The sequence below is a fragment of the Cyprinodon tularosa genome, unplaced genomic scaffold, assembly GCF_016077235.1.
Source record: "Cyprinodon tularosa strain WSP-4 unplaced genomic scaffold, ASM1607723v1 ctg839, whole genome shotgun sequence".
NCBI lineage: Eukaryota > Metazoa > Chordata > Actinopteri > Cyprinodontiformes > Cyprinodontidae > Cyprinodon > Cyprinodon tularosa.
Window position 1 is genome coordinate 42,390 of NW_024039606.1, and position 12,115 is coordinate 54,504.

Consider the following 12,115-nt stretch of genomic DNA (forward strand, 5'->3'; position numbering starts at 1 on the left):
GGATTTTTTCCACTTGCCCAGTTTTACTTGCCCAGTATAATGCTTAATAAATATAGTTCCTAATATTCATTTTTGTATATATATCAATGAAACATGTTTGTTTTTTAAATGTTTTTTGTAATTCAGTATTTTTTAAGTTTCCAGGTTCCTGGTGTGTATCTGCATGCGTCAGATAATGAACTCCAGCCTACATTACCGTGTTAACATGCTTTTCAATCATTCCTGCTCATTCTTTTCAAACTAAACTTTGCTTTAAACTGTTGTCTGCTTGGAAAAATATAAATTATAATGTTAAAAATCTAAAAAAAACTTGACAGGTTAAAAACTTAAGATAAATCACAAGACAGAAGTCAATGTCACAAATAACATTTTATTTTAGAGTCACGGTATGTTTATACAAGATAATACTATTAATATAATGTGACTTTTCTAGAGAATCATTATAGTTATTTTATTCAGGGTTTCCACAGTCTGACATCATTTCAGAATTCCCTGACTTTAACTGACTCAGGATTAGTTTTCCCTGACAGAATAAATGACAATAATAATAACATTACAGGTCACCAATCTAACATGTTTGGCTCTATAACAAAAAAAAATTAATTAACATTTTTTTATGTTAATTTTTAGTGAATGTCAGTGATTTTAAAGTAATTTTGAGTGATAATTTTTTTTTTTTTTGCGATCATTGCCCCGGGCGATCGGGCGATGGTTAACATCGAGCTCTGTGGATGGATTATTACAGACTGTTAAATAAATGATAAATGCTTTCATGTTTGTCAAAGGACACTACTGCCAAACTGTGGTGAAGATCAGCACGCACGTCTCCATAGTAACCAAAAGATTCCATCTGCAAGGCGGCGGTCAGAAGAAAGCATGAAAAAGTAAAGAGGTTGTACCTGAGATATGCAGGCCACCAGGCTGGGCAGGTTGGTGGAGCTCCTGGCCTTCTCTGCAGCCTCAGAGAGAGGAATGGTCTTCTCCTGGAGCAGCTTCACCTTCTCCATCTTCGTGTTGATCAGGTTGCGCTCCAAGCTGTGGGCGTTCTGCTCACAGGAACAGAGGAGCCTTCGCTTAGAGCGACGGGCCGTTGCAGACGCATGTAAACGCGTCAGCGGGAGAATTTACCTGAATCTGCTGGTTTATGGCATCAAACCTCTGCCTCAGGAGCTCAGTCAGTTTAATGAAGCTTCTCTGCAGCTTGTGCGTCATGAAGGACTCGCTCTGAGTCAATGACTGCAGCCTGCGAGACGACAGCAGGGATCAAAGGTCAGATCGGAGGCAGACGTTTAGAGACCTTCATCCATCTTAATGTCCCACTAAGGAAGTTTTCATCTTCTTGTCTTTAGAGGTTTTCTTTGTTTTACGCCAATTCTACGTTCAGACGGCACGCAGCAAAAACCCGCTCGCTGCTTCATTTCTGATGCTTTTAGTTTAGTTCTGACGCGCGGCTGAAGCGTCTTTGCTGCTCTGGCTGCGCGGTGTTAAAGTGGGTCTGATGCACGGTGGGCGGAGCTTCTTTCCCTGGAACAATGGCGGCTATATTTGCTGTGATCAGCGGGTAAAAGTAATTTGCTGCCTTGGGCCCGCTCGCCTCTTCGCCGTGGCGGCTGGAAGGCGTTTTCCCCGTACGTAATCCAAATTGTTCCAGAGGAGTGATCATAGCGCTCCGCATCAGCAGCGCTGTGTCTGACTCCCTGCCAGCTCCCAGATCAGCTTCTCTGATTGGTTGATTTAGCGGCTAAAGGTCAATGTTTCCAACTCCAGCAGCTGCTGCGTTTGCAGCGTGTTCCGCGCCTCAGATGCTCAGACGCTCATGACTCGCTGCTCCTGCAGCCCAAACGCACTGCGGGTCGTTTGCTGAGCGTCAACCATGGACTTTGCATCTAAACTAGCTGCTCCTGCTGCCTGCGCTGCTTCAGGTGTCAACGCAGCATAAGAAAATAAACTGAACTGCGGTTCAGTTAAAATAAGCCCATTTTATGCAACAGACACATAAACCAGTAGGTTCTGGTTCTGACTGATAGCCTGGAGGTGAACAAAGACCCTTATGCTACGTTCAAACCGCGCCCAGTGGGAGAGTCGATGGTTGATGCGCCTCAAGACGCAGCAAAAGGTTCTGCAGCGCGTCTGAGCAGAACCTCCTGAGCTTCTGACGAGCTTCACCAGCAGCAGCTGCTGGAGCTGGAAAAATAGAACTTTAGCTGCCGGACGCGCCGCATCAACCAATCAGAGAAGCTGATCTGGGAGCTGAAATGATTTATTTAGATTCTGATTTTTTACAGTGTAATGCTACGTTCAGACCGCACGTCATTGGCGCACCAAGGAAGCTCCTGCTGCTTCATCTCTGATCCTCATTCAGGTCAGACGTCCAGTAAAGAAGCGTCTGATGCTCCTGTGTTCAATGCCAGAGCAGCTTTGCTTTATTTGCCTTCTCACCTTAATGAGGACAAGCATCAGAGATGAAGCTGCAGAAGCTTTGCTGCTGAAAACGCGTTCGATGTGAACGTAGCGTTATTAAATGAAGCCTGAAGCTCCCATTCGTTCTGGCATTAATCTTGTCCAGAAGAACAATAATATAATGTGGGCTTTAAATTTTTAATTAATCAGTAAAAGACGCAGGCCACCAGTTGGTAATAAACAGAGAGGGATGTCAGATGCCTGTTCGGCTTTAATGGCCTTTCCTCGTGGCCCCGCCCACATCCTCTGACAAAAGAAACCATGTTAAAGGCCTGAAATCACACAAACTCTCTGCATAAAGCATGCTTTAGGCTCCTGCAGGGAGGAGGAGAACCACACCACATCTGTACCTGATCTCCATGTCCTGCAGGCTCCTCCTGGAAACGTCTATCTGGGCCTTGATGGGCTTCATGCAGGCGTCCAGCTGCTTCTTCACTCTCTCCACAGCTTTGCTGACAAAGTCGAACCTGAACAGAGCAGCAGGGATCAGGGTGAGCTCCAGTCGTCACTATCTAACCTGTGTATCCTGGCTTCTCTTCATTGGCTTCCTGTTAAATCCAGAATAGAATTTAAAATCCTCCTTCTCACATATAAAGCCTTAAATGGCCAAGCTCCATCTGATATCAGAGATCTGATTGTTCCTGATGTTCCTAACAGAGCACTTCGCTCTCAATCTGCAGGTTTACTAGTGGTTCCTAGAATTTCTAAAAGTAGAATGGGAGGCAGATCTTTTAGTTATCAGGCTCCTCTCCTGTGGAACCAACTACCAGTTTTAGTCCGTGAGGCAGACACCCTGTCTACTTTTAAGGCTAGGCTTAAAACTTTCCTTTTTGATAAAGCTTCTAGTTAGAGTGGCTCAGGTTATCCTGATCTATCTCTATAGTTCTGCTGCTATAGGCTTAGACTGCTGGAGGACATAGGGACCCCTTTTTCATCATTCTGGTCCCAGTGCGGCCCCCACCCCACAGCCCTCGCCTCTGACCCTTTAATGAGGACGTCACAGAGACACTGAGCACCTGTGGTTCTTGTGGTCGGCCAGCTGACAGTCTCTGCAGGTGAGCTGGCAGCAGGTGAAGCAGAACAGCTTCAGCTCCTCAGATGGGTGGATTCTGCAGAACTTGGTGGGAGAAATGACCCTGGGATCTGAGGAGGACGAACAGAAATCATCATCATCATCATCATCATCATCCGGCAACGCGGAGAGACGACAGAGAACCCGGTCCTTAACGCTAGGAGTTCTGATCCTACTAGAACTCCCACTGGCCATCAGTTTGACGGCTGACATATTACTCAATGGAACGCATGAGTAGTGATGATGTCATCAACTGAAATGGTTCTAGTGTGTGATATAAACCCATTATGGATATGTAAACCTTAAAAAAAATCTAATATATATTTTTCTAAGGTTGTATTGTCTGCTATTATTATTATTTGTGTTCTAAATTTATATCAAAAATAAACCTGTAGATTAAGACTGTTTTACTACACAGGTTCAAAGTTTGAAATCACAGTTTTATTTACAGAAATTGATTGATTCCTCGCAAACATTTCCCCCAAAACACCTTTTCATATTTATGACAATTTATGAGCGTTTTTTGTGCAGCCCTGAAGCTCCTGCCGCTGTTTTCTGTGCTTCGCCAAAGTTGCTCTAGGTGTTGGCAGTGCTTGAACATAACTTTTACTATCGTCTGATGGGTGACTGATGCGTCTGCGTTGATCATCGTCTGACTCGCTCTCTGAGCCGCTTCCCCCCCCAGTCCTAATCACCGGTCTCTCCCCCTCTGCCTGAATCGCTATCATCCATACAGGTGCTGGTCATAAAATTAGAATATCATGAAAAAGTAGATTGATTTCAGTAATTCCATTTAAAAAGTGAAACTTGTATATTATGTTCATACATTACATACAAACTCATATATTTCAGATGTTTATTTTGTTTAATTTTGATGATTACAAATGACAACAAATGAAAATCTCAAATTCATCATATCAGAAAATTAGAATATTGTGAAAAGGTTCAAAATTGATGGCCCCTGGTGCCACACTCTAATCAGCTAATTAACTCAAACCACCTGCAAAAGCCTTTAAATGGTCTTTCAGTCTAGTTCTATAGGCTACACAATCATGGGGAAGACTGCTGACTTGACAGTTGTCCAAAAGACGACCATCGACACCTTGCACAAGGAGGGCAAGACACAAAAGGTCATCGCTAAAGAGGCTGGCTGTTCACAGAGCTCAGTGTCCAAGCACATTAATAGAGAGGCGAAGGGAAGGAAAAGATGTGGTCGAAAAAAGTGTACAAGCAAGAGAGATAACCGCACCCTGGAGAGGATTGTGAAACAAAACCCCTTCAAAAATGTGGGGGAGATTCACAAAGAGTGGACTGCAGCTGGAGTGAGTGCTTCAAGAACCACCACACACAGACGTATGAAAGACATGGGTTTCTGCTGTCGCATTCCTTGTGTCAAGCCACTCTTGAACCACAGACAGCGTCAGAAGCGTCTTGCCTGGGCTAAAGAGAAACAGGACTGGACTGCTGGTGAGTGGTCCAAAGTCATGTTCTCTGATGAAAGTAAATTTTGCATTTCCTTTGGAAATCAAGGTCCCAGAGTCTGGAGGAAAAGAAGAGAGGCACTTCATCCACGTTGCTTGAAGTCCAGTGTAAAGTTTCCACAGTCAGTGATGGTTTGGGGTGCCATGTCATCTGCTGGTGTTGGTCCATTGTGTTTTCTGAGGTCCAGGGTCAACGCAGCCACATACCAGGAAGTTTTAGAGCACTTCATGCTTCCTGCAGCTGACCAACTTTTTGGAGATGCAGATTTCATTTTCCAACAGGACTTGGCACCAGCACACAGTGCCAAAGCTACCAGTACCTGGTTGAAGGACCATGGTATCCCTGTTCTTAATTGGCCAGCAAACTCTCCTGACCTTAACCCCATAGAAAATCTATGGGGTATTGTGAAGAAGAAGATGCAATACACCAGACCCAACAATTCAGAAGAGCTAAAAGCCACTATTAGAGCAACCTGGGCTATCATAACACCTGAGCAGTGCCACAGACTGATCGACTCCATGCCACGCCGCATTGCTGCAGTAATACAGGCCAAAGGAGGCCCAACTAAATACTGAGTGCTGTACATGCTCATACTTTTCATGTTCATACTTTTCAGTTGGCCAACATTTCTATAAATCCTTTGTTTTTATTGGTCTTCAGTAATATTCTAATTTTCTGATATGATGAATTTGAGATTTTCATTTGTTGTCATTTGTAATCATCAAAATTAAACAAAATAAACATCTGAAATATATGAGTTTGTATGTAATGTATGAATATAATATACAAGTTTCACTTTTTAAATGGAATTACTGAAATCAATCTACTTTTTCATGATATTCTAATTTTATGACCAGCACCTGTATTTTGAAGCATTTTTTAAAGCCTGTTTCGCTGTTAGGTTTCTTCTGAAATACATTTTTTTCCCATATTAGCCAAAGAGTTCAAGGTAGAATGTTGGTTGCTAGGCAACGGAAACGAACATCAATCATCCGCGGGAAGAATTTACAATGCAACTAATACAGCCGTCATAATGACAGCTGCTGTAGATCGAGGTAAAATTAACCATATTTATTTTTTACGTTTTTAGTTTATTTAAAAAAAACTACGTGGAAATGAAGGAAATATAGAAACAGAAAAAATCAATTAATATGAGCAACAGAAGTTTCATTTTAAATATAGTTCTTTAAAATCTCAGAACCATTAAAATGACGGCTGTGGGAGTTCTGGTGTTAACAGAAGCGGATTTATTGAATAGAAGTTGGATTTCTGAGCCTTTTCTAACTTTAATCTAAATTCTGAATCAGTAAAATAAACCTGATCCCCAGCAGAGCCTCCTGACTCAACGGCATCAGGAGGCTCTGCTGGTCGACATGCAATCAGATCTGACCGTCAGGCTGGTGGTTCAGGACGCGGTGGGATCGGGTCAGGGTGACCCTGCGATGAGCCGCCAAGCAGTCGTCACACAGAGCTTCTCTACAGTCCACGCACCAGCAGGAGGCCGAGGCGCCGTCACACGTGCTGCACTGAGGAGACACGGGAGAAGATGTCACGCCGCTTGGTTCCCACGGCAACCGGCGGCGGTTCTGTAAATGTTACCTGCTGAGCCTGGATGTCTACTGGATATCCAGCCGTCTCCATGTTGATCACAGAAGTTCTGACCTGAAAGAAACCAAACATCAGCTCAGTTAGGAGGAGGATCTGTAGCAAAAGGCTTCAATCTGCAGGGAGCATAAAGATTGGACTGTGGAGCAATGGAAGAAGGTCAGGTGGTCTGATGAGTCCAGATTGTTCCAGAGTGATGGGCGGATCAGGGTAAGAAGAGAGGCAGGTGAAGTGATGCACCCACCATGCCTAGTGCCTACTGTACAAGCCTGTGGGGGCGGGGTTATGATCTGGGGTTGCTGCGGTTGCTCAGGTCTAGGTTCAGCAACAGTAACAGCAACTGACTGCCTGAATATCCTGAATGACCAGGTTATTCCATCAATGGACTGTTTCTGCCCTGATGGCATGTTCCAAGATGACAATGCAGGATTCATCGGGCTGAGATTGTGAACGACTGGTTCAGGGAGTGTCGTGGAATGTCCTCCAAACGACGTAAAAATTTATGCTAAATCTTATAAAAATTCTAAGTTCTTCAAAAGCAGTTAAAAAATCTTCTAACAATTGGTCAAAAACAGACAGAGGCGGCAGGGTCAGGTCCAGAGTGGTTTATTGCACAAGTCAACCACCCAAGATGTTCACCAGTGCACATCCGGATATCACACAGAAACAGTCCCGCTTATATTCATTCCCCCCTGAGCTCCTCGTAATTTTAGATACTTTTCCACAATATCTTTTATCCCCCGGTGGAAACCCCCCAAAGTACAATTTATATATTTTAATCAAAGCCTTGCCCCTTTGAAGGCCATGGTGATACACATTGTAGTTTCATTAAAAACTTCACACATCAGCATAACTTTGTTGTTTAACATTGATATGTCAAAATAACTCATCATTGGGTTTTCCCAATGCATACAACTCAACATCCAAGCCTTGGATTCTTTCCATCACCACTCTTCATCCCTCCTAATCTTATCTCTACCTTCAAACTGCCATGCACATATAGGGGTGTGGGAAATAATCGTTTTGGCGATATATCGTGATATTCGGCTGCCCAATATAATATCGATCTTTCACTTCTTAGTATCGATTTTCAAAAAAAAAAAAAAAAAAATGGTTACATAAAACATTGATGGGAAAATGGGCTACCTCTGCACCACCACTCTGGCAGAAAGCGCTGTGGAGCCCTTTAACTGTACGTGCAGCACCAAATCTGTATTTGAGGCAGTCACAGTGGAAGAAAACCCCAAACAACATGGATAATAAAACCTACTCAATATTTTCTGATGAAAATATACAGCACTTGCTGTTTTATCTCATCATTTGATTTTGATAGCTGGAGAAAATATAGCAATATATAGCAATACTGCAACATCGTGATAATATCGTATCGTGACCCAAATTGCGACATGTATCGAATCGCAACACTCATGCCAATCGGTCTGCGCCAGGTGACGTCAATTGTTTACCTCGGGCGCGGTGCATCGTGGGAAAACCACCATAATAGGTGGAAAGTCGAGATAACCCACACGCGGCTGTTCTTTCGGCACAATTATTTACCAGAAATGACACGATCGTGTTGTGTGAGAGGCTGCCAGTCCCGGTGTCGTGCCAAGGTAGTTATTCCTGCGAAAATTTGTATCCCCTCGTCGGGAGCGCGCACGGAGGAGGAAGAACAACCCAACTTAACTCCGCTTCAATTCCAACGTGCAGAACTTGAAATTTGAAAGGTTTTACGTGTATGAAAGTTGAGCTTTAATGTTTTATTCTTTATTTCACGTGTTATAGCAGAATATCGCCAGTGATATTGATTTAAAACTAATAATAAAACACAAACGTTTGCTTGAAAGCTGGTCGCTGACAGCAGTGTCTACTCCTCCCTCTGAAAGCAAACAGATCCTTGTTCTTTTCCACACGTTCATTATAAAAAATCTCTAATTGTTTCACAGTGTCCAAATGTTCTCATCCCATTGAAAACTGTTGTAAACCATATACTTGGAATAAAAATGAAATAGAAAATGGAGTGCACGTGTAATCATTAAAGACTATATGCAGAAGGAAATAATTTTTTCCTGGTTGAAATTTAGTACTTAAATCTATATCTGTGTTTATAGTAACGTACAATTTATCTATGTGTTACTATCCTTAATAAACAGTTTATCTTCTAACATCAGCCGTTTTATTTCATCCCATTTTGCCAGAACTGGCAATATGGGATGAAATAAAACCTGCTGTAATCTGTTCCCCCTGTCTAAATCAGGCAAAAAAAGGCCCCATCTTTTTTATTTTTGGCTTTTAAACATCTTTTATGATGACAACTAACTCCTGAAACTTTGGAGTTGATTGACCTTTATTTCTTAAAGTTATAAGGGGGGAACAAATTATAGCAGGCCACCTGCTATAATCTGTTCCCCCCTGTCTAAATCCGGCAAAAAAGGCCCCAGCTTTTTCATTTTTGGCTTATAAGCATCTTTTTTGATGCAAAAATGAAAAAGCTGGGACATTTTTGGCTTGATTTAGACAGGGGGAACATATTACAGCAGGTGGCCTGCTATAATTTGTTCCCCCCTTATAACTTTAAGAAATAAAGGTCCATCACATCCAAAGTTTCAGGAATAAATTGTCATCATAAAAGATGCTTATAAGCCAAAAATGAAAAAGTTGGGGCCTTTTTTGTCTGATTGAGACAGGGGGAACAGATTATAGCAGGTGGCCTGCTATAATTTGTTCCCCCCTTATAACTTTAAGAAATAAAGGTCAATCAACTCCAAAGTTTCAGGAGTTAGTTGTTGTCATAAAAGATATTTTTAAGCCAAAAATGAAAAAGCTGGGGCATTTTTTGCCTGATTTAGACAGGGGGAACAAATTATAGCAGGCCACCTGCTATAATCTGTTCCCCCCTGTCTAAATCAGGCCAAAAAGGTCCCAGCGTTTTCATTTTTTGCACCATAAAAGATGCTTATAAGCCAAAAATGAAAAAGCTGGGGCCTTTTTTGTCTGATTGAGACAGGGGGAACAGATTACAGCAGGTTTTATTTTATCCCATATTGCCAATTGTGGCAAAATGGGATGAAATAAAACGGCTGATGTTAGAAGACAAACTGTTTATTAAGGATAGTAACACATAGATAAATTGTACGTTACTATAAACACAAATATAGATTTAAGTACTAAATTTCAACCAGGAAAAAATTATTTCCTTCTGCATATAGTCTTTAATGATTACACGTACACTCCATTTTCTATTTCATTTGTATTACAAGTATATGGTTTACAACAGTTTTCAATGGGATGAGAACATTTGGACACTGTGAAACAATTAGAGATTTTTTATAATGAACGTGTGGAAAAGAACAAGGATCTGTTTGCTTTCAGAGGGAGGAGTAGACACTGCTGTCAGCGACCAGCTTTCAAGCAAACGTTTGTGTTTTATTATTAGTTTTAAATCAATATCACTGGCGATATTCTGCTATAACACGTGAAATAAAGAATAAAACATTAAAGCTCAACTTTCATACACGTAAAACCTTTCAAATTTCAAGTTCTGCACGTTGGAATTGAAGCGGAGTTAAGTCGGGTTGTTCTTCCTACTCCGTGCGCGCTCCCGACGAGGGGATACAAATTTTCGCAGGAATAACTACCTTGGCACGACACCTGTCCGGTAATTTCGCATTCTGCTTACTTTTTTCCATATAGTCAGAGAAACAAACTCAATCCTTTAGTCCTTCGTTTAGCTATGCTGCGGTTGTTTACACTACGCCTTTTCCACCAAAAATGGCGTCTTAGCAACATATGTCACGTGACTGGCGGAGACAGATACTCACCTCTATGCACATACATGTTGAAGCGCACCATTTAACCATTATAACATGAATATATTCATTGTGAGACATTTATCCACTATATTCTATTCATGGTGCAGTATTAGTTCACTACAGGAGCATGACTCATCATTTTCACACATGGATGGGCTCTATGCACAGCTCCACTACTTCCTGAATTTAAAGCAGCTCCTTTGTTTCCTGTCTTTCATTACTGGACGAACTGATTAATCCAGGTGTGTCTGGCCAGTTACTTAGGTCATACACACTTGGATTAATCAGTGCATCCAATCATGAAAGACAGGAAACAAAGGAGCTGCTTTAAATTCAGGAAGTAGTGGAGCTGTGCATAGAGCCCATTGGCCCCCACAGAGTCCAGACCTCAACCCCATGGAGAATCTTTGGGATGTGCTAGAGAGGGCTTTGCTCAGCGGTCAGACTCTACCATCATCAATGCAAGATCTTATCGAAGCTGATCGAAACAATGCCGTAGGGTTAGGGCGAATGCCTGCAGTAAGCAAAGCTAAAGGCGGTCCAATAAAGTATTAGAGCCAGACCTCTCAGGTTCTGCTGGATCACATCCCCTCTGCAGGACCAGAACGTTTAGTTTTTCTGCTTCTCTGGGATAAACTCTTAGAAACGGCGGCACCTCTGACCCAAAGATCAAAGGCTGCTAAGAACCGCTCTGGACGGTTCTGCTGAGACCAACTGGACCATCAGAACCTTCACTTTCTGCTCCAACTTTCCGTTACTTTCCTTCTTTTCACCAATAAGGTTCAGGGTGCTACATGGAAAACCTTCCCCCCTCTGTCTCGTTCAAAGGTTCCGTTCAGCTCCAGAACCGAACCAGGTGAACCGTTTGGACCCCGTGTTGGTCCCTCTGCTCTCCTGTGGGATAAACTAAACCCTCCTGGGTTCCTCCAGCAGCGGGTTGAAAGGTCACGGCATTTAAAGGAGAACTTCCGGTAGAAAAGTTCCTCCTGAAGTGAACAAATAGCTGAAAGCCTCTCCGTTTAACGGGACTCACCTCCTGCCGCCTCCTCCTCTCCTCTGCCCACCATCAGCCGCTCCTCTTCCCGGTTCTCTTCTCAGACACAGTTTAAGGTTCCGGTTCGGTTCGGTTCTAAACTTGTCCCAGCAGGCTGCTCCGGACCCGTTTATGCCCACCAAGCCCCACTGCGCGTGCTTCCTCTGCTCATGATGCGTTTGGGGAACCTCCGAAATCAGACAGTCAGTCATGGAGGGGGGAGGGGGGTCTTATGGGCGGGTTCCGGTCCAAATTTATTACTGAATGGTTGTTCCACTGCTTTGATGGTTCTGGAATAGTGGTGGTAATTTGGGGGAACTGGGAACCAGTGAAACCATTAAACACAGATTAACAAAACTGGAGACCAGGTTCAAAACATTTGATCCTTTTAAATGGCGACATCTGCTGGATGATATGAGAACTACAATAGAGCGGCTATAATAATGTTGGCTTTAATTTATGACCGAACTGTTTGCTCCTTAATGATAGTAAACAGGGGCGGATTTAGGAAATGTGGGGCCCTGGGCAGAGACAGGCAGGGGGCCCCTCTGAATGGAGAAGACATCAAACAGCCCCATTCTACATATAGAGAAATGTTAATAGAATAGAATAATAATAATAATAATGAATTTTATTTATCATGCACTTTAC

General features: G+C 42.7%; 1 protein-coding gene across 1 annotated transcript in view; it reads right to left on the reverse strand.

Annotated features, from left to right (window-relative positions):
• LOC119774869 (uncharacterized protein PB18E9.04c-like) overlaps positions 1-11,650 on the reverse strand; it is an 18,720-nt gene extending 7,070 nt beyond the window's left edge. Inside the window, exons 1-7 of the mRNA XM_038272578.1 lie at positions 11,465-11,650; positions 6,614-6,676; positions 6,405-6,540; positions 3,477-3,603; positions 2,811-2,927; positions 1,129-1,243; positions 900-1,046 (exon numbers count right to left, since the gene is read on the reverse strand). Coding sequence (XP_038128506.1) covers positions 900-1,046; positions 1,129-1,243; positions 2,811-2,927; positions 3,477-3,603; positions 6,405-6,540; positions 6,614-6,655 — 684 coding nt within the window. The 5' untranslated portion in view covers positions 6,656-6,676; positions 11,465-11,650. The remainder of the gene's footprint in view (positions 1-899; positions 1,047-1,128; positions 1,244-2,810; positions 2,928-3,476; positions 3,604-6,404; positions 6,541-6,613; positions 6,677-11,464) is intronic.
• Positions 11,651-12,115: the final 465 nt, after the last annotated feature.